Genomic DNA, 22,692 nt, shown 5'->3' with positions numbered 1-22,692 from the left:
TACTTCACCCAACATGGGTTGATGTGCCAGTACACTTCCACTTTTGTCGCTCAATACATTTCTCCATAGCATCCAGCTTCTCTATCTCCAGGGCTTGCCTACACCCACCTGTATTGCACCCGTGTCTTGTTCAAAGTGGCCTCTCCAGATATGGACAAGTAATGCACTACCTGAAAGCGGGTTGGTAACAGATTCAGTAGTAACTTTCAAAAGGGTATTGGACGAATACTTGAAAAGCAAAATATTGCAGGGCTATGGGGAAAGAGCAGGGGAATGGGACCAATTGGTCTTTCAAAGAGCCAGCACAGGCTTAATGGGCTGAATGGTGGCCTCCTGCACTATATGACTTTGATAAGTTTTGATGGATAATTGTACTGGTTGTTTTATTTGTTTTTAAACAGTTCAAGTGGATGTGAATAATTCACTCACTTATTGAAGTCCCAGTGACAATGCTGAATAATACATACGTGAACTGTAATAGCCTCCGTAACTTGGAATTGTAGAAATACTGAAAGGCTGTGTGCACTCGCTCACTGCTGTTTGTCAAAATCTCATAGTGGTTTTATTCACTCTTCAATTTTTTGTTTAATTAAAAGTTTCCTCCTCCTCTCTCCTCACCCGCTGTCCCACTCCCCCAATACAGCTAATAATGACACTGGGCGGCTAATCTTCGACATTTTTGTCATTGCACTTTGTGTGCTGTCCTTTGTCCTGTGCATGAGATCGATTGTCCGAGGAATCATGCTGCAACTAGTGAGTACATTTACTTTTCTGTTACCCGGTGTGGAGTTGTGATTTGTGGGGAACAGTTTTACACAGTGCACTTAAATGGTGGATTTTAAATCAAAGTGTATTCTCACAAGTTTTAAAAAAGGTGGTTAAATTGCTCGTGAACTATATTGTGTTACATAGAATGTACAGCATGGTATCAGGCCATTTGACCTAACTTGTCCATGCCAGTGTTTGTGTTCCACACGAGTAAAGTCTTCTCTTTGGTTTATGAAGAGAGAGAGATTGAAACATTAACTGATGGTCAGATTTTTAAGCGGAAAATGGCAAGGGCAAGTTTTCACCAGGGCCAGATGATCAGAATGTAAGAGCATAGTTGGATGTTATTTTGTTTCAAGTCGAGCAAGATGACCCACTGATGTGATAATGTTTGTTACTTTACATTTGACTAATGTAGATTGCACTGATTGAACTAAATGCACAGTTCCGATCTCCGTATTACGGAAAGAATAAAGAAGATTCTCAAGGATAGCACCAGAACTGAGGTTATAATCATCAGGAAAGATTGAACAGGCTGGGGATCTTTTCTGAACAAAAAAGAAACTGAGGGGTGACCTAATAGGGGCTCTATAGGGTAGACATAGAGAGATGTTTCTGCTCGTGGCGATACCCAGCACTGCTGTGCTGCCAGTTCCCTTAGGGCAGAGTTTCAGCCCTCTTTGTCAGCACCCTCCCCATCCCCGGTAGCAGCTCTGTATAGGTGTTGTTAACACGTCACCATCACCCTGGGTTAGTGATGATGCTGGAGCCTAGCGCGTTGAGATTTGAAACCACAGATCCCAGAGCGGCCAGTAAACCTCTCTCTCTGTCCCCAGGAATTTGGGAAATTCTTCCGGCTGAAGCACAAGCAGGAGGTGTCGTACTCCACTCGCATGGAGTTTCTCAATGGCTGGTACATCCTGCTCATAGTCAGTGACATTTTCACCTTCTTGGGAACAATCATGAAGATAGGAATCGAGTCCAAGGTAAAGGAGGCTTTGCCATTTCATACTGAACGCTGTCGGGTCCGGGTCCGACTGGGACTTCACCCAGTGCTGGCTCTTCACACACACGGTTAGAATCACACCACAGGATGGTTTAATTCATGAGGCAAGGGTAGCGCCCTCACAATCGCTCAACTGCATTAATACCTTCAACGCTTCATGCTGAAATAAAAACATCTGTGTGTTTTATGTTAATATATGTCAATTTAGCACTATTAATGAGTGAGTGTGAAGATGGGTGGGTATGTGTGATATATCAATACGGAAGTAAGCGAGAGAGGAAGGTTGGCATATGGCTGCTGAGGTGAGTGTGATTGAATGGGGCTGGGAGTGAGGTGATGTAGGTGTGAGTGATCAGTGTATCACGGACGGTGGGTGGGGGGGTTGATGGGGACTGGGAATGGTTGCATGACATGTTAAAAGTTGGAAACGAGAGAATTTCAGTGTACAGTGACTTGATGGACCTTTCAGGTATTGGCTAGATAGCCTTTTGTTGTCCTGTAAATGCTGGAGGTTTTCTTGTAGCGTGCTGGTTTATACGTGGAGCACTCCAGGTTCATAGTCTCTGTCGGACTGTAAAATTGGTCTCCATAAAGTGAGACCAGGACTCTGAATTGGAGTGTGGTGTTGTGATCCGCAGTGCTGCCTAGTGAAACATAGAGGTTGTGTAGTGCCATTGCAAAAGTTAGTGCAGTCAAAACTTGTGTTTACAAAGCTACTTGATCACATTGAAACATCTTAGGATAGTGTGTTTCACACGCACACACTTTTGAAGTACAGTGACTGGTTTGCAGAGAAGTGGAGCAGCCATCCTTGAAAGCAAATGAGATGAATATTTAAACTGTTTCTTTTTGGTGCTAATTGAAGGAGAAATGTTGACCAAGACACCTCTTAATAGTGCAGTGGGATCATTTTCACCCACTGCAACAGGCAGACAGAGCTTTAGCACTTGCCTGAAAGTCTGGCCCCTCTTCCCGTGCAGCATGCCCTCAGTACTGCACTCGGGTGCTGGCCGAGACCATGTGCAATTTGCTAGCTTGGTTCAGTTGGTAGCACTCTGGCCTGCGTTGGAAGATCGTGAGTTCGAGCCCCACTGTGGATTTATAGAGTCATCAAGTTGTTCTGGCACAGAAGGAGGCCATTCGGCCCATCGAGTCCATGCTGGCTCTCTGTAGAGAAATCCACTCAGTCCCATTCCCCCGTAGCTCTGCAAGTTTATTTCCCTCAGGTAAACACTTAATCGAGATTGGCACTTCAGCGGCATCGCAAATGATCGCAATTGTTGTCCTGTAGATGGGAAGTTAAACCAGGGCCCTTCCGCCTGTTCACCTGGCTGTTAAAGACCCCATTGCACTATTCAAATCAGAGCAGGGAGATCTCCTGATGTCCTAGCCAGAATTCGTGTCTCAGCAAAAACTGGTCATCTCCAGTGTCGAGTGGCTGCTATGTAAGGCTCTATAACTGAGTTCAACTAGTGATTCATTGGCTGTGAAATGCTTTGCGCAGCCCTGGAGATGTTGTAAATATTATTCATTCATGTTCTGTGGAAGGGCCTGGAATGCTCAGACCATGAGGTGAGTGTACTCACTGCTTGAACCTAACTCATCGGCTACACAAACTACCTGAATTTACATTGTATTGGAAAGAAAAACTCATTTATATGCTACCTTTCACAACTGCAGGATGGCCCAATGTGCTTTACAGCCAATGAAGTACTTTGGAAGGGTAGCCATTGTTGTAATGTTAGGAAATGTGGTAAGTAATTTGCACACAGCAAGATCCCACAAAGAACAGTGTGATAAATGACCAGATGATCTGTATTAATGATGTTGGTTAAGAGGGAAACATTGAGCAGGACATCGGGGAGAACTCCCTTACTCCACTTCAAAATACTGTCATGGGATTGTTTACATCCAGGAGAAAGGGTAGACAGTGCCTCCGTTTAATGGTAGGAAAACTTAATAAAAATTTCCAATAATTTGAGTTATTGAAATGTTAAAAAGGCAGTTGTTGTTTCGTACCTTAACAATCCTCATCCATTATAAATTCCTGGGCTTTTTCAGAACTTTGCATCCTATGATGTGTGCAGTATTCTACTCGGGACCTCGACCCTGTTGGTTTGGGTTGGAGTTATTCGCTATCTGAGTTTCTTTCAGAAGTACAATGTAAGTAATGAGCATTGTGCATCACTGCAGAATGTGGTGAAATCTGAACTGTCACTGTCATCGAGCCAAGAGATTGAACTGTGGTTTTGAAGGAAGAAGTTTCATTTATACAGTGCTTTTCACAACCTTACCTCTTGAGACACTTCCACCATTCAGTTAGATTGTGGCTGACCTGTAATTCGGTTTTGAAATTTTCAATTGACCCTCCAGTCTCAACAGCTTTTTTGGAGGAGAGTGTTCCAGATTTCCACTACCCTCCGCATGAAGAATCATCGCCCCGAATGGCTGAGCTCTCATTTTAAGATTATGCCCACTCTCTCTGGACTCTCTCCTCCAGTTTTTCTCTCTCTCTCTCTCTCTGCCCTACCGAATTCATTGATCATTTTAAATGCTTGAATTAGATCACCGCCTAATCATCTACACTCAACAATACAATGTTTGTGCAATGTGTCTTCATAATTTAACCCTTTTAGCACCAATGCTGAATCTGCACCTGTTCCAAGGTCAACATAACCTTCCTGAGGTGCAGTGCTCGGAGCTTAAACATCTCTTGCTCCCTCTCTCCTGCCTTCAAAGCCTCAGACTTTTTTCACTCCCCTAACTCCACCCTGACTTACTCTGTTGTCCAACACTACCCCTGCTCCTGTAATATATTTACCAAGTGTAAGGTGCTGTCTAAGTGTATGTTTGTTGTCAGTTTGTGTGACTGTATGAAGTACTCTATACCCTTGTACCTGGTTTACTGAAGTGACACTGCTTTCTCCACAGATCCTCATTGTGACTCTCCGAGCTGCTTTCCCCAATGTGATCCGATTCTGCTGCTGCGTGGCTGTCATTTACATGGGTTACTGCTTCTGTGGATGGATAGTGCTGGGGCCATATCACGACAAGGTACGTGGGGGAAACACTAGTCCGGGTGAGACCAAGCTATAGAAAGAACATGTGTTTCTGTTGCACGTTTCACAACTTCAGGATTGTAGTTGTAGGAAACGCGGCAGCCAATTTGTGCACAGCAATGTAATAATGACTAGCTGCTCTGGTTTAGTGATAGTGAAGGATAAATATTAGCCAGGGTTCCGGGGGGATCTCTGCTGCTATTTGAATAGTGGGCTTGGAATCTTTCACATCCACCTGAGAGGGCAGAGAGGGCCCCAGTTTACCATCAGACTGGAACACTCGCTTGCTACTGCAGTGGGGGATCAGCTGAGATTCTGTGCTTGTATATCTGGAAGGGGTCTTGAACCCACAACTTTCTGACTTGGGTGACAGTGTTACCCAGTGAGCCAGTAGGTACCTCACTGCTATGTAGATGCTCCAGCTCTCTGCTGAATTAGCTATAGGTAAGGTGGCATGGCTAATGAGTTCTCATCCCTCATGGCCGAAACAGAGTTCGGGAAGTAGGAGCAAAGAACAGGAACTAATCCTGCTCGGGCACCCAGCCTACAGTGTTTAGTCAGTATATTCCCCAGCTCCGCGAAACCAGCTCGCTTGCCCTCGCTGTGGATTCCAGCTCCTCAGTGCCTCGCATTTAAATTCTCATCCTTGTGTTTCAACCCTTACATGGACTCCCCCACCACCCCCACCCCCCCCCACCCCCAACCTCGAATTCTCGGGTCCTCTGACTCCAAATTCTTCCCCCTCCAAACTGCACCACCTTCTCCTGCTCCACTTGCCGCCCTCCCTCCTCTTCACCCTTTCCCCTCACTGCACCCTCCTTCTCCCTCCGTCCCTTGCTCCCCCCTTCCCCCCCCCCCCCCCTTATCTCTCTCTCACACACGCTCTCGCTCGCTCTCTCTCTTTTCCCACCCCGCCCCGTTCTGTCTTCACCTCCGGCTCTGCCAGTCTTTCACATTAACGCCGTTCATTCAACAACCAACATCTGTTGAGCAGCTTTAATGTGAAATATTCAACTAACATCTAGAATTTCTCATCTTCACCCACCATTGAGCCAGGGTTGGCACTCTGTGGGGCAGTCCTACATTACAAGACTGGTCCTTTTATGGGTCGGTGTTAGAGCTCGCTCGCAGTCAGGAGATTTGTACCTGAGCCATGCTGGAGGCAGCGAGTTTCTTGAATTTGTACTAATGCTTCTCGTCATTATGTTGCAGTTTCGGACGCTCTCTATGGTCTCTGAGTGTTTGTTCTCGCTCATCAATGGGGACGACATGTTTGTGACATTCTCTCACATGCGACAGAAGAGTACACTGGTGTGGCTGTTTAGCCAGCTCTACCTGTATACCTTCATCAGCCTCTTCATCTACATGGTCCTCAGCCTCTTTATCGCCCTCATCACTGGCTCCTATGAAGCCGTAAAGGTTCGTATGAGCAGGCACATGCAGTTTATTACATTTGGGTCGAGTCGCATAGATGCCTGCAAGGGGCTGCTAAATAAGTACATGAGGGAGAAAGGAATAAAAGGGATTGATTGGGTGAGATGCAGTAGGGGCAGGAGGAGACTTGTATGGAGCATAAATCAGTTGGATTGAATGTCCTGTTTCTCTGCTGTGAGAGTCTATTTCTGTGTAAACACAATGAGCTAGAGGCATTGTATAAAATTATATATTATTGAGCTAGATTTGTTGGCTTAAAATGCGACCAGCTTTTAGCAGGGCACGGGGAGTGGAGGTGAAGAATCGAAATGGTGAGGCATCAAAGGTGTTCCAGCAAAGGGCACCGGCTAATCTTAAACTAAGTGATTGCATTGGTATCAACAGCGCACATGAGGTGGCATAGAACGCTCCCATTTGCCCTATAAAAGTAAAACCCACTGAAGCTCCTTGGAACTTCAATCTGTTAATGAAAGCAACAAACCAACTGGCTTCTGATCTCCCGATGAAGAGATTTTTGGGAATGATTTATAATAATGTGACAATATCCCTGTCTGTGCTCTCAGGTGGGGAAACATCCTGCGGCATGATTTGAAATAGAATAGGGGTGTTCCTCATCCCTTGTCCAACAGCACCACAAACTGATGAACTGCTCACCCTTCCCATCGCTGTTTGTGGGATCTTGCTGTGCAGAAAATGGCTGCTGTCTTTGATTGCCTTACCTCAGAGCAGTTCATGTAATTTGGAGTGCTTTGGGATACTTCTGAGATGCGATGATATACCAACCTTTCTGTCACGGCGCATAAGAACGTAACATAAGAAATAGGAGCAGGAGTAGGCCATTCGGCCCCTCAAGCCTGCTCTGCCATTCAATAAGATCATGGCTGATATGATTGAAGCCTTAACTCCACTTTCCTGCCAGCCCCCACAACACTTGGACATGAAAAAATTGGTCTAACTCAGCCTTAATATATTCAATCACCCAGCCTCCACTGCTCATTGGGGAAAAGAATTCCAAACACTAGCAACACAGAGAAAAAATTCCTCCTCATCTCTGTCTTAAACGGGACACCCCTTAATTTAAAAATGTGTCCCCTATTTCTAAATTCCCTCATGAGGAGCAACATCCTCTCAGCATCCCCTCAGAATCTTATATGTTTCAATAAGATGATCCCTCATTCTTCTAAACTCTAATGCATATAGGCTCAACCTGCTCAACCTTTCCTCCTAAGACAAACCCCCTCATCCCAAAAATCAACCTAGTGAACCTTCTATGAACTGCCTCCAGTGCAAGTATCTCTCTCTTTGGCCACCTTGTCTCGAGGGACAATGGGTAAGCGCCTGGAGGTGGTCAATGGTTTGTGGAGCAGCGCCTGGAGTGGCTATAAAGGCCAATTCTAGAGTGACAGACTCTTCCACAGGTGCTGCAGATAAAATTGGTTGTCGGGGCTGTTACACAGTTGGCTCTCCCCTTGCACTTCTGTCTTTTTTCCTGCCAACTGCTAAGTCTCTTCGATTCGCCACACTTTAGCCCCGTCTTTATGGCTGCCCGCCAGCTCTGGCGATCACTGGCAACTGACTCCCACGACTTGTGATCATGTCGCGTTTGCAGACGTCTTTAAAGCGGAGACAAGGACGGCCGGTGGGTCTGATACCAGTGACGAGCTCGCTGTACAATGCGTCCTTGGGGATCCTGCCATCTTCCATGCGGCTCACATGGTGCAAGTATATCCCTCCTTAAATAAGGAGACTAAAACTGTATGCAGTACTCTAGGTGCGGTCTCACCAATGCCCTGGACAGTTGTAGCAAGACTTCCCTACCTTTATGCTCCATCCCCCTCGTGAGCAATTGTTACTTCTGGGATGGATTTTGTTTAGCTGGATCGATTCCCAGGGCTGAGGGGCAACATGGGTCTGCATTGTGTTCCACTCACTGTTTGAGAGTTGGCTGGGGAACTTACGTGGGTGGCCTTTACAGCCCAACCATGTGAGGGCGCCATTGCATCAAACAATCATTGACCGGTAACACTACCTGCTTGTTATTATCCTCATTGGCCCTTCAGCCCAAAATACACATTAAAATGGTGATTCTTAAAGTTGCATTTTTTATGTACTGTTGACATATAACTGTGGCAGCTTCAAGTTTTATTGCATTTCCACTGCTTTGGGGGATTGTCCAGCTACTAATATTAGCTGACTTCGTACAATGTGGGCTACACAAGCGTCGGAAAATAAGAGGCAAAATCTCTGCTCTTCCATTTAGACTGTGGGGAAGGGGGTGCCCTCGAGTCCGTGAATGGTTGGCAAGTGGAAGGGACTCTCTCTGATGAGACAGGACTGGAGGCTCTGAACTGGAGTTGGCCTCGACTGAGTGAACGTGGCAGTGGGCAGCCACTGTAATATCTGCAGACAGCACTGGCAAAGGAGAGCGAGCAGGCAGAGGGATAAAATCAGCAGGTGCACTGTCCAAGCTCACCCAGCACCGTGTTACAGGCTGGTACTGTTATAGATCTCTGCAGCACACTGACGGTCGCTAAGGTGACCGTATTGCTGCACACAGTGGGCTGTCGCAGTATCAGAGGCTGTAGTGCCAATCCACACTGTATGTCAGCTCTGCCACCAAGGATCCCAGTGCTTTCGCAACCCCAGGACATCGTAAAGCACTTTACAACCAGTTAATTACTATTGTAATGTAGGAAACACGGCAGCCAACTTGCACACAGCAAGATCCCACAGCTAGCAGCGTGGTAATGAGCAGATCATCTGTTACAGTGATGTCGGTTGAGGGTTAAATATTGGCCGGGACACCGGGGAGAATTCCCTTGGTTATCTTTGAAATAGTGCCATTGAATATTTTATGTCCACCTGAGAGGGTTTAAAATCACAGCTGAAAGACTACAGCTTTAGTGACCAATATCCAGTATGTTTAGTTCATTGTATCCTCTCTCCGGTGTGTTTAGCTCTCCCTATCCTGTCTCTCCAGTGTGTTATTTCTATTCCAGCACCATGGGATCAGTGGGGTGCTCCCCATCGAACTACGTGAGTTCATCGCTGAGTGCACAGATGCTCCAAACTCAGGCAAATTCCGCGAAGTGGAGAGCTCTGTGTGCTCCTTTTTCTGCTGTTGCGACAGGTAAAGTAGAAGTGGTGAGACATGATGTTTCTGTGCCCCTGGTAAGGTGACCATTAAATAGAAGGCAGGCTCCCCAGTCTAAGACTGCTGTAGGCCAGTAAAGAACTGCTCACCTGGTAAGGGGCTCAAACCCACACTTGCATGTTGTCTGGTCAATTCGTGACTTCTCCTGGCAAAGGGGTTGGATCCACGATAGGAACAGGAGGTGGCCATTCAGCCCCTCGAGCCTGTTCCACCATTCAGTTAGCTCCTGGCTGAGTGTATCTTTACTCCATCTACCCGTAGGGGAGATGGTGGCGTAGTGGTGATGTCATTAACCTAGTAATCCAGATCCCAGCCTAATGCCCTGGGGACATGGGTTCAGATCCCACCATGGAAGCTGGTGGAATTTAAATTCATTTAATTAATTAATAACAATCTGGAATTGAAAGCTAGTCTCAGTAATGGTGCCAGGAAACTATGATCAATTGTCATAAAAACCCTTTCTGGTTCACAGCTGCTCTTCAGGGAAGGAAATCTGCTGTCCTTAACTGGTCTGGCCTACATGTGACTCCAGACCCACAGCAATGTGGTTGCTGCCCTCTGAAATGGCCTAGAAAGCTACTCAGTTGTCAAGGGCAATTAGTGATGGGCAACTGTTACGGTCAAGTGAGGAGGGGTTGAAGGGCTTTCCTCCTTTCCCTCTCCTTGTTTGACCACAACAGGTTTAATTCTTTTTTAAAGTGGATGTACTGACCAATTCAGTAGGTGTTTGGTTGGTTCTTGTTATGATCATAGCAAGTAAGTAATCGGGCAAGCTTTCTCGAGTTAACTTTATTGTACCTAAACCGAACTAATACAATAATAACGCACCAATTTTCACTCTCTGACACACACTAGAGGTTTACGTACACACAAATAGGTTACAGAGTGAGGAAAGGTAGATTAGTTGAGTTAGAGTCCATAAAGAAGGTATACAGTCTGTGGAGATTGGTGATTTGACTGGCTTCTAGCTGAATTCGGTGGGTCTGAGGCTTTTAGTTTGAAGAGGTAGATAACTGTTTTGGTGAGTCTCTTGGAGATGGCGATGTGGATGATTTTCTCCAATAGGGTTTCTGTTTGTAACAGGAGTATGCAAAGGTAGTTAGTCAACAGGCAGGATTTGAAAGCTTTCAAGCTGGAATGGAGAGAGAGAGAGGGGGACCCCCACTTAGGGTCTGCTCATGTCAGTCCAGTTGCTGTTTCTCTGTTGCAGAGAAAAAACCACAGATGAGGAGGGGCTTGTCACAGGACAGTCACTCAGTCATTCAAACATAGCAGTTAGCAGTATTTCTCTGCTTGCTGAGAGAGCAGGTAGTTCCGTTAAACTTCCTGGATCTTGGGCCTTGTTGGGAGATGCAGACATTTCGTCTCCCTCCTCACAGTCATTTGCAATGTAGGATACAGTATAGCAAACTAGGTGATCATCTTGAGCTGAAAGGATGATTTTGCTGGCAACTTGTCTTTTTTTTAAAAAAAAACATATAAATTCAGATCTCCAGTCAGTGGACCAAAGAAAATTATCATTCGACAAAACACATTGGCGTAACAGCAACAAATGCTGGTCTTGCATATCTCCATATCTCTTGATAGCCTTACCCAACAAATGTCTATCTATCCCTAGTTTTAATAGAAACATAGGAACATAGAAAATAAGAGCAGGAGTAGGCCTTTGGGCCTGCTCCGCCATTCAAAAAGATCATGACTGATCGTCTAATTCAGTACCCTGTTCCCGCTTTCTCCCCATATCCCTTTGGCATTAAGAAATATATCTACCTCCTTCTTGAATATATTTAATGACTTGGCCTCCACTGCCTTCCGCGGTAGAGAATTCCACAGGTTCACCACCCTCTGAGTGAAGAAATTTCTCCTCATCTCAGTTCTAAATGGCATACCCCGTAAACTGAGATTGTGACCCCTGATTCTAGACTCCCCTGCCATCGGGAACATCCTCCCTGCATCTAGCCTGTCTAGTCCTGTTAGAATTTTATAGGTTTCTGTGCGATCCCCTCTCAGTCTTCAAAACTCCAGTGAATATAGGGCTAGTCGACCCAATCTCTCCTCATAAGTCAGTCCTGCCATCCCAGGAATCAGCCTAGTAAATCATCTTTGTACTCCCTCCATGGCAAGAATATCTTTCCTCAGATAAGGAGACCAAAACTGCACATAATACTCCAGATGTGGTCTGACCAAGGCCCTGTATAACTGCAGTAAGACATCTTGCTCCTGTACTCAAATGACTCCCCCCCCCCCCCCCAGATCAACAGCTTTTTTGGGGGTGGGGGGGCTGGTGGTGCAGTGTTGCAGATTTCCACTGACCTTTGTGTGAAGGACTGCTTCCTGAGAAGTGTGCTTCTCAAGGTGTGTGTTGAAGGACTGCTTCCTGACAACACCCTGAATGACCAAGCTCTAATTTTAAGATTATGCCCCGTTTTTCTGGACTGCTCCACCAGAGGGAATAGTTTTACCCTATCTATCTTATTAACTTCTTTAATCATCTAAACACCTTAATTACATCACCCCTTAGCTTCCTATACTCAAGGGAGTATACGGCTAGTTTTTGCAGCTTTCCCTCATGAATTAACTTGTTATCCCCTTTAGTGCTTTCTGTACTTGGACTCAAAACTCTCTCATCCACAGTTTCTAGCTTCTCACTGTTCAGAAAATACTCCGCTCTATCTTCCTTGGCTCCAAAGTGACTAACCTCACACTTGCCTACATTAAACTCCATCTGCCACAGTTTTGCCCATTCACTTAATCTATCAATATTCTTTTACAACTTTCTGTTCCCAGCTGCACTGTTTACTGTGCCACCAAACTTGGTGCCAGCGGATCCTGAGAATGTTGCTCCGAGCAGGCTCATCACTGGAGGTGGAGGCCTGTTGGTGAGGTCCTGCTGTAACTCTACGGGCCAGTGCCCAAACTGGTTCGTTGGTGCTGGCTGGGCAAGTAGTGGGGAATCTAACTGGACCTCAGTGCATTACCGCAGCCGTCATCCTCTCTGGCACTGCCACACAATCCCATCACCCGTGTCCTTTGCCAGCTCTACCTGTTTCCCTATGGCACAATTGGTCAGTTTTAAGATTCCCCATATTATGGACTCTCCACTATTTCCTCAGGCCTTGCATCCCCGTCCTCTGCTCCTCGTTTACTTCCCTTTGTCATTGACGGGCTGCTTGTTCAGCCCTCGCCCTCTGAAATTCGATGCACCTCTCCAATCCCCTCACCCTTTTGGTCCTCACCCTTCTCCTGATTGTAAAGTCCTTGACACTATCCAGAGTGCTGGAGAAATACCAGTTGTTTCTGGTTACTCTCCAGCGTGTATGCCCAGGGCTCCCGACATCGTTGGTTTTTGGGAGCCTGCACCTCAGCTCTCTGGGTATGTCGCTACAGTGAGAGAACGTGCACTCCACGTCAGGAAAACAGTGACTCCACAAATGTGGTTTCCCCAGTTTGGTTTGGAGACTCTTCAGTATGGTGTTGGAGGTTTTGCATGTGTTAAACATCTCTCTCACCCTTCCCTAAGACTCTCTTAATGCCAGATTCGAGCCCAGAAAACACACACCTGCCCCTTTCAGGTGGCATTAATCCAAGAATCCGATGTAGACTTGGACCACTTTTAATGGACCAATTAGGACGGTGCTGTGTTGTACCAGTGTCTCTGAACAAGAATAGCACAAGTGCCTCTTTAAGGGCGCCACGAATGATTAAAAAGCCAAGTAGACTGATTGCCAAACGAAGTTAAGACTGCTTCTAAGAATAATTAAAGCTCCAAAATAAACTAAATGATGTTCTCTGTTTCTAAGACTCTCTATGCCCTGCGGTGCACACTGATCGCTGAAGATCTCTCAAGCCTACTGCATCTGGTGTTCGCAAGCAGTCTTATCATTGAATACTATTAACTTAACTCTGGTTAGATTCCCCAGATCAAACAGGATTGGGAACTTCACAGCAGGATTTGGATCAGTGTTGCTTACAGATTAATTCGGAAAAGCAATGAATTGTTGTATGAGTTTGGGAATTGTTTGCGCGGCAGAATCTAATCAAAATCTGTCTGTTCCCCCCCCCCCCCCCCCCCCCCCAACCTTGCCACAGGATGACCACTTATGAGGACACTCTCTTGGCAAACTGAACCCAGTGTTTGCTCGAGGCATTGCCCGGACCTTGCACAGTGATTCCAGCTGGCCCCACGCTGTGTACATTAACTGAAATCTTGCAGGCAAATGCAAAATGTTGGGGAGGATCCACAAAGGCAGTATCCTCTGTGCTTTCAGGTGACACTGGGAGATCCAGCAGAGTGGCAAGAGGGAGCTATATCTGCAAGCTATGAAATGGCTGACACATTAATCATAAGGAAGAATATTTTTGAATACAGAGATATTTTAAATTTTATGTACGAATATGAAGGGAACATTACTGAGAGACTATCATGTTATTTAATTTTAATGCAATGAACTGGAGGAATTGAAATCTCTGCCTCACCTCTATCCCACTGGCTGATCGGAAGCACAACAATAACACTCAACCATACAGCTCGCGCTAGACACTTCGACACACACCAGGAAGTTATTGGAGAGCACTCCCTGCTTAACCGCTCTCTGGCTTGAAATAATCTTTTCCTGCTTTCAGTGAACTGGATCGACATGTTGGCAAATGGGACAGAATTAAACTTTGGGAACTGTGACCTGCCTGTAATCCCCACAGTGATCACGTTATAGGCCATTCAGTCCCTTGAGCTTATTCCACTATTCAGTCAGATCTTGGCTGATCTGCATGTTAACTCCATTTACACCGTGTACTTCAATTAGATCATCACTTAATCATTTATCCTCAAGGGAATACAACATAATCTATATAACCTGTCCTTGCAACTCCTTATAGCTCTGGTATCATTCTGGTGAATCTGTACTGTGCCCCCCCCCCCCCCCCCCCAGACTTCCAAGACCACTATTTCCTTCCTGAGATGCAGTGCCTGGAACTGAATGTAAGCTGCTTGTTGACCTTTTACTGATTTTTCCCACCAGTCTAGTAGATCATCTGGACTGTCCAATTGTTGAATTGACTGCCAGCAGCTTCTCCGTTGTAGACTGGGCATGAGAAGTGTCCCTTTAAAAGAGCAGTCTTTTTTCACCCTCGAGTGTCTATTAACACCACTGTTGGCCAATGAGGTGGAGGCGGGGCAGGACCCTGAGCAAGCAGTGCATTTTACAACGACTGAAGTTTGTTTACTCACCAGCATCTGCTTCACCAGTGCACCACTGCAACAGTCTACAGAGTCTATTTAAAAGGAGTCTTTACTAACGCCTGTTGATCGAAGGATTATTTCTCCAGTAAAACACAGTGAGTGGAAGATAATTGCATAATACAAATTATGTGCATAAAATCAATTCCAGTCACACACACACACACACACTGCGGTGTCCAGGTGTGATTAGTGGGGGAATTCCCCCATTGTCTCCATTCTGCCCGGGACTTGTGGTGTCGCTATATGCAACCCTTTGGTGTTTTTCTATTTGTGCTTAGGTGGCAAAATGCAGCGACACCAAGTATTGATTTGGTTCAGGTTTTTTGGTTAATGTTGACGCAGCAACCCAGGACTCCAGCACTTGCTCTAGTTTCAGGTCCAGGCCGTTTATCACGGTACTGGTGGGATGACGTCCCGCGGCATCTACCAGCAACAGGAATCACCCTCAGCGTGTTTTCAAATCACGTGTTAACTAACAATCGACTCTTGTACAAGAGGAGTCCCTACTTATTTTGGGGACCTGTGTTTGAGCTGATAGAAGCTGCACTAGAAGCAAAATGGCTGAAAATTTAAGGGGTCTAATTGTTTTAAATTTTTAAAGCATTTTAAAACTTTTTTTTTTGTTGAAAAAAATCATGTTTTTGGTTCCTTTTCAGGCCAGACTCTGTAAAGTAAGCCACAAACTGAGCTGTACTTGAATCACTTCCAGTTGGCGGGAGGTTTGGGGGCATGGTGGGGAGGTTTGGGGGAGAGGCATGGCGGGGAGGTTTTGGGCAGGGGGCAGCACAGGAGCAACAGGAAAGCTAACAGGACACTGGGAAAGTGTATGGGATTCTCAAGATGTCAGGCCAGCTTTCAGACTGTGCCTTATGACTCTCCCATACTTACCCACCTCCCAAGACCCCTTTCTAGGGTTGCTGTCAGAAATGCTTCATGCAGGTACTTATTTCAGACAAAAGAAGGTGAATTCTAGGAATCTGAAATTATAAACAGAAAACATCTGCAATGCACAGCAGGTCACTCAGGAGCTGAGAGGGAAAGAGAGGACACTGCTAACCTCAGTCTCACCTCCCTGTATCATCCACTGCTAAAAACTATAAGGGTCTGTACCCCACCCCCTCGGCAGTTCGATTATCATGAAGGGTCTGTACCCCGCCCCCTCGGGAGTTCGGTTATCATGAAGGGTCTGTACCCTGCCCCCTCGGGAGTTAGATTATCATGAAGCGTCTGTACCCCGCCCCCTCGGGAGTTCGGTTATCATGAAGCGTCTGTACCCCGCCCCCTCGGGATTTCGGTTATCATGAAGGGTCTGTACCCCGCCCCCTCGGGAGTTCGGTTATCATGAAGGGTCTGTACCCCGCCCCCTCGGGAGTTCGGTTATCATGAAGGGTCTGTACCCCGCCCCCTCGGGAGTTCGGTTATCATGAAGGGTCTATACCCCGCCCCCTCGGGAGTTCGGTTATCATGAAGGGTCTGTACCCGACCCCCTCGGGAGTTCGGTTACGATGTAGTGTCTGTACTCCACACTTGCGGGAGTTTGGTTACGATGAAGGGTCTATACCCCACCCTCTCGGGAGTTCGGTTATCATGAAGGGTCTGTACCCCGCCCCCTCGGGAGTTCGGTTACGATGTAGTGTCTGTACCCCACCCTCGCGGGAGTTTGGTTACGATGAAGGGTCTATACCCCACCCTCGCGGGAGTTTGGTTACGATGAAGGGTCTATACCCCACCCTCTCGGGAGTTTGGTTACGATGAAGGGTCTATACCCCACCCTCTCGGGAGTTTGGTTACGATGTAGTGTCTGTACCCCACCCTCGCGGGAGTTTGGTTACGATGTAGTGTCTGTACCCGACCCCCTCGGGAGTTCGGTTGCGATGTAGTGTCTGTACCCCACCCTCGCGGGAGTTTGGTTACGATGAAGGGTCTATACCCCACCCTCGCGGGAGTTTGGTTACGATGAAGGGTCTATACCCCACCCTCTCGGGAGTTTGGTTACGATGTAGTGTCTGTACCCCACCCTCGCGGGAGTTTGGTTACGATGTAGTGTCTGTACCCCACCCTCGCGGGAGTTTGGTTACGATGTAGTGTCTGTACCCCACCCTCGCGGGAGTTTGGTTACGATGTAGTGTCTGTACCCCACCCTCGCGGGAGTTTGGTTACGATGTAGTGTCTGTACCCCACCCTCGCGGGAGTTTGGTTACGATGTAGTGTCTGTACCCCACCCTCGCGGGAGTTTGGTTACGATGAAGGGTCTGTACCCCACCCTGTCGGATACTGATGGGTCTGTGTGTTTATCCTGTGTCGAGAGTATGATTGATTGATTATCTGTGCTTTGGATGGCTGGTGCCTATAGTTTGTACATGTTGTATAGGAGTGATTGATCTCACCACATCTGTTTCTCAACATGAGGAAGCAGGGATAATTCTGGAAACTTGGGATCCATGTGTTGAGGGTTTGAATTCTATTAAACCAGGGTTCACTTCGCACCTTTTCATAGTTTTGGATCATTTATACGTGTAAACAAGGCACTTTAGAGAATTAGAATATTCTGCTCATATTTGGTTTGCATTGAACTTGGGCCATTTTTCAACCATACATTCCCTGTGTTTTCTGCTCAGAATCCAGAAGCAGGCTTTTCCAGATAATGTAACAGCCTGTGTACAATTTCCTGTATTATATTTCTGTTCCCTATACGCACAACTAATAAATTAAGTTTAATATATTTATCTTGTGTGGGGTTTTATTCCAGATCTTGTCTGATTCATTGTCACCAATAATTCCTGTAAGTGACCTCATGTCCTCTATGATCTGGAGTGTTTTTTTTAAAAACTGCTGAGTAGTTAACTGATGTAATCTCACATGCTATCATTTACTTTTTCCTGTCTTCACCAACTGCAGACTGATTCTTGTGCAATGAGACATGATGGTAAACCAACAAACTAGTTTACATAAAATATGCAAATGAGTCAAAAAGTCTTTACAAAAAAAAATGTAAACTTTTAACATTTTGGGTGAAAGCCCTAATTTCTGTTACAATATGCACATGTTCATTCTCAGATTCTGGTATCAATCAGTGAGAGGGAAAAAATGATTGGGAGTCCCTTTGCCCTCCTCCCTTAACTCTTGGGGAATTCGCCTATGAGCTACCAATCAAAGTCAGTACTCTGATATTTTCTGCCCCTTTGATCTGGGAGCCTCAGCACCTGAATGTTCATTCAGCTAAGTTCCCTGCTGGGCACATTGAATGAAAACCATTCATGGTCATTTAGATGTGTAAGGAAACCATTTTGTCATAAAAGGCATGAACTGCTTCAGATTACGCACAATGCTTCCTACAGTTTACTAAATTACAATGGCAACCGTCTGGAGTCCATGCCCGCTGGTTTAGGAGTTTTATATATAAATTAAAACATGGGAATGGGCTGTGTGGCCCAATTCATCCATCGTGACCCCTTTTAAGCTAGATGTGATTATTATAGCAATGTCACATCAATTGAAGAAAATCCTGCACAAACTGTTGCCCACACCCCAGGATTTTGACCCGCTCACAGTCTCTATATGTTGGACTTAAGTTTGTGGTAGAGGTTCTGCTATTGGTCCTGATTCCTGCCCGTCAGCCAGGTGAGGCGAGTGGTAAATTATCCAGGGTTCCTGCTGATACGACCAGCTCTCTCCTACCTGTAGCTTCATGATCTCCTGGGTGAGGGAGAGTTTGCTGAAATTTGATGCCTGTTGAGATGATCGCCCATCAAATAATGTAGGGGAGAGAACTTCCTCTTCACCCCTCCCCCTTTCTCCAAAAGGTGCTGAGACCAAATGCAGAGCCTTAGGGCTCTTGCCTGGACTGAGATTGGCTTATTCACTACAGATTAGCTATTGTATTTGGACTGTACGAAGTATGACCCAGCACAGGACATATGTGGCTGCTGGCTAGCTATTGACATGGAGCATTCAATGGCCAAGCTTCCTGTGTACCACGACGTTAGCTTTAGTACTTGACCCCTGATATAATCCATGTGGCTGTGAGGACCACAAAGACCACGTTCTTGTTTTCTCTTTAACTCACCTCCCTTCCTGACTTGTTGGGGTATAGTTCCACGGATGTCGGCCATCAACTCCATTTCCCCACTCCCCACTATCTGAGCCTGAACCAGACGATTCACAACCTTAGTGTTCTATTTGACCCTGAGCTGAGCTTCTAACCCCATATCCTCTCCATCACCAAGAGTGCCAACTTCCATCTCTTTAATATTGGACATCTCAGCCCCTGCCTCAGCTCATTTACTGCTGAAACCCTCACGCACACTGCCAATGCTCCCCTGGTTGACCTCCCATCATTTCCCCCCACACCGCCCCTCTAAATTTCAGCTCATCCAAAACTCCTGTATCCTGACTTACACCAGGTCCTGTTCACCCATCATTCTTGTACTCACTGGCCTGCATTGGCTTCTGGTCTGGCAATACCTCGATTTTAAAATTCTCATCCTCTCCACCTACTTTGACGCTACCTCTTTGACCAAGCTTTTGATCTCCTCCTTTAATTTGGTGTCAAATTTGTGTTGATAACAATACAAATCCTTTAAAGGACCTTGGGATATTTTACTATGCTAAAGGAGCCATATTAATGCAGGTTGTTGGGCTATCTGACTGTCGAAGGCATCACAACTGGGCCTGAACAACCAATACTGACGTGTTCCATAGGGGGTTCAAGATAAAATGAGGACGATGTATAAACTCCAGCTATTTGATTCTCTACCATTGTAACCCCTTCCTCTCCTCCCTTCCTCACCCCATCTCTCCTCCCCTCCCCTCCTCACCCCATCCCTCCTCTACCCTACTTCCCTCGGGACTGGAAACAATGAGACCAACCGTGCTGGATTGTTACCCCAGCTGTAATCTCCCTCTGCACAGGCTGGGAATCGAGCCTCCAGCCCTCTGGTCCCTTCAGTTCCGTTACTCGCTGCCATTACTGACTACCCTCGGGGATTGTATGGGAGTTTGATGTGGTCGATGACTCCCGTAAAACTTTGCCTCAAGCTTTCGGAAGTTATTTTATTTCTGTGCCTTTTTTTAATCTGCTAAAAGTTTGAGGAAGTTGTAAAACACTAGGCCCCACTCTGGTTTGGGTGTCCAGAAAGCTGTCGTTGCTCTTTGATGTGATGAAGTGATTCTCTTTTCCTCTCTCGACTGCTGGGGCTTTGATGGCAGCAGCTGAAAGTAATTACTCAATTCCTGGCAGTGATTTGCTCGCAATAATGTTTCCTTTTCAGTGTCTGAGCTTGCTGGAATGACTGAGCCTAGGAGAATTGGCCAGGGCTCCTGTTGCTGATCTTTTTCCAAGTGACTGCCTGAAGTGGTGGTAGAGGCAGGAACCCTCACAACATTTAAGAAGTATTGAGATGAGCACTTGAAAAGCCATAGCGTACAAGGCGACAGGTTAAGTGCCGGAAAATGGGATGAGAATAGTTAGGTGCTTGATGGCTGGCACCGAAGGGCCTGTTTCTGTGCTGTGTAACTGTATGACTGGAAAGTGCCTTGATGGGGATTTCAACTGAAGACTGGACTCAGCTGTGATGCCCCCCACAGTCGACTAACTTAGTGCCCTTCATACACACAAAAAAATGGGCGTTTGGGCAAGCTAACAGCAAAGACTTGCTAGCGTCCAAGCAAATTCACACCGACTATGAAAGGCGACGAACGCCCCCACTCGGTTCAGGGCACAGGTTCGTTCTCCCGATTTGGGAAGCTGCTTCTGTCTCCCCAGCATTTTTTGCCCATCCCTAATTGCCCTTGACAACTGAGCGACTTGCTCGGCCATTTCAGAGGGCAGTTAAGAGTCAACCACATTGCTGTGGGTCTGGAGTCACATGTAGGCCAGACCAGGTAAGGACGGCAGATTTCCTTCCCTGAAGGACATTTGTGAACCGGATGGGTTTTGCGATAATCGGTGATAGTTTCAACTAGTTTTCAACTCCAGCTTTTTATAAATACATTTAATTAACATTCAATTAAATTTACACCAGCTGCCCTGAAGGGATTTAAACCTGTGTCCCCAGAGAATTAGCCTGGGCCTCTTGATAACTAGCCCAGTGACATCACCACGCCACCGTCTCCGATGGTGCTGATCTTCGTTGCAGTGTGGCCCTGTCTGAACCAACGGAGGGTGAAGGGCCAGGGAGGGGTTGAGGTGTTGGAGTGAGGTCAAGGGACCTGGGGGGTGGTGGTGGGGAGGGTGGGAGCAGGGAGGCATGATAGGTTGGGGACAGGGAGAGGGTGGCGGGCAGGTGAGGTGTCAGAGACGAGCGAGGGGGCGAGGTACTGGGCAGGGCTGAGGAGAGGTGATGCTGTGGAGCCCTTCAGGAGAGCTGCAGAGAAAATACAATAATCAAGGTACATATTGTCTCCTCACCAAATACTAATGCTCAATCATTAGGTTATAAACCAGCAATATTGCTGGGTCATTGGGTTATTAACTAGTAATAACACAAAGTCCTTGTTTAAGAAAGCAGAAATTAGGTCATTCGTGATAGTGATCAGCAATAAGCTGAATGATGAAGCAATGATCTGGTGGTTTTTCAGCTCTGTATACTCCTGGCCGCAGTTCAAGTCAAACAGTGCTGCAGAAATTAGTTTCTGTTTAATTCCATTGAGATGACAAATCCCTGAACACGTTGAAGATTATTTGGAAAAGCAACTTTACTCTCTCAGCGAGACAGCAGTATCTGTCAAGCAGCCAGAGTGAAACAACGGGAATACAAGATAAATTAAAAAAAAGGGAGGCCAGGAAATGTCTCTTCACACAGAGTATGTTTAAATGGGAATTAGTTGCTCGACAAAAAGGACGATTAAAGGGCATGTGGAATGGCCAAGGGAGAGTGTGACTGGGCTTAGTGACGTGTGGAGGTAAAACCCTGGGGTGCAGACACAGGCATTTGGGCTCCTGCTGTGCCGTTCTGTGGCTCAGTGCGAGCTGGTGAGCCCGCTATGTGTCCCTGTGTTGGTAGTAGCAGGGTGGGTTTCACTGCGTAGAGACGAGGCCACTCGCAGAGGCCAGAGGGACAGGATTGAATCAGGATGGGGGACGGAGTGGGAGGTGCGAATTCCACTGTTTTGAAGCCACAGGAAGCAATAAATTAGGGAATGAGTGGAGCGTCTCGATTTTGAGGTGGGGGGAGCGTGGCCAGGACTTGCAGAATGTGCAGCAACAAGTAGATGGAAGTTCAGAGCAGCTCTGAACCCAGTGACACAGTTCGAATCGAGAGAGCTATTTTATTTCGGGAATCTAATCTCACTCAGAAATCCACTGAATCCCATCTCTGTGCTTTTTGGTTTCCCCCCAACCCCGTCTTCTGCACTTCGGCTTGTCCAACACCCATTCTCTCCCCTTTCTCTTACACCACCTCTCTCTCCTCCCCTTCTCTTCCTCCTCCTCTTCTCCCTCCTCCTTTTGTCCCCTGGCACCAGCTGCCCTCCAGTAATTGTCCCAGGTGGTCATTCGTCACCTGTGAGCCAAAGCAGCCCTGGTTGTGGGCTAGCTGTTCGACTGCAGGAGGCACTGCTGCTGAATCTAGTCCTGTAACTGGTCAAGGTGAGCTCGTATCTGCACTCTGCAGCAGGGGTCAGTGATGGTGATCAAGGAGTGGGAAACTCTGCCTGACACCCTCTCACCGAACCAGGGCTGGGTGGAACCAAGATCAATTCCCAGATACAGTACTGCTGTTCTCACATCAACAGTGTGATTGTACGTCACTCATATACACATTTCTGCTTTGTTTCTAACTGGCCAAATTCACCTTGTATTGTCCAGGCCCCAGCTGCTGTGCCTTGCATCAATCTGTCCTGCCCTCTCCAGCCTATCCCTTTTGTGATTTGCTTCACCCCACTTCCCCTGCTCCTGTATTTGCCTAAAAATTATTCATCTCTTGACATCTTCCAGTTCTGATGAAAAGTCATAGACCTGAAACGTTAACTCTGTTTCTCTCTGCACAGCTGCTGCCTGACCTGCTGAGCATTTCCAGCATTTTCTGGCTTT

General features: G+C 46.6%; 1 protein-coding gene across 2 annotated transcripts in view; it reads left to right on the top strand.

The window, feature by feature from the left end:
- Nucleotides 1-17,355, top strand: part of mcoln1a (mucolipin TRP cation channel 1a) — a 48,014-nt gene extending 30,659 nt beyond the window's left edge. For both annotated transcript variants that reach the window (XM_068020910.1, XM_068020909.1), the window contains 7 exons: nt 644-753; nt 1,605-1,754; nt 3,836-3,937; nt 4,706-4,828; nt 6,046-6,252; nt 9,267-9,397; nt 13,511-17,355. In XM_068020910.1, coding sequence (XP_067877011.1) covers nt 644-753; nt 1,605-1,754; nt 3,836-3,937; nt 4,706-4,828; nt 6,046-6,252; nt 9,267-9,397; nt 13,511-13,547 — 860 coding nt within the window. In that variant the 3' untranslated portion in view covers nt 13,548-17,355. The remainder of the gene's footprint in view (nt 1-643; nt 754-1,604; nt 1,755-3,835; nt 3,938-4,705; nt 4,829-6,045; nt 6,253-9,266; nt 9,398-13,510) is intronic.
- Nucleotides 17,356-22,692: the final 5,337 nt, after the last annotated feature.

The sequence above is a fragment of the Heterodontus francisci genome, chromosome 43 (assembly GCF_036365525.1).
Source record: "Heterodontus francisci isolate sHetFra1 chromosome 43, sHetFra1.hap1, whole genome shotgun sequence".
NCBI classification, from domain to species: domain Eukaryota; kingdom Metazoa; phylum Chordata; class Chondrichthyes; order Heterodontiformes; family Heterodontidae; genus Heterodontus; species Heterodontus francisci.
Note: the sequence above shows the minus strand (reverse complement) of the source record. Positions and strands in the feature narration are given on the sequence as shown.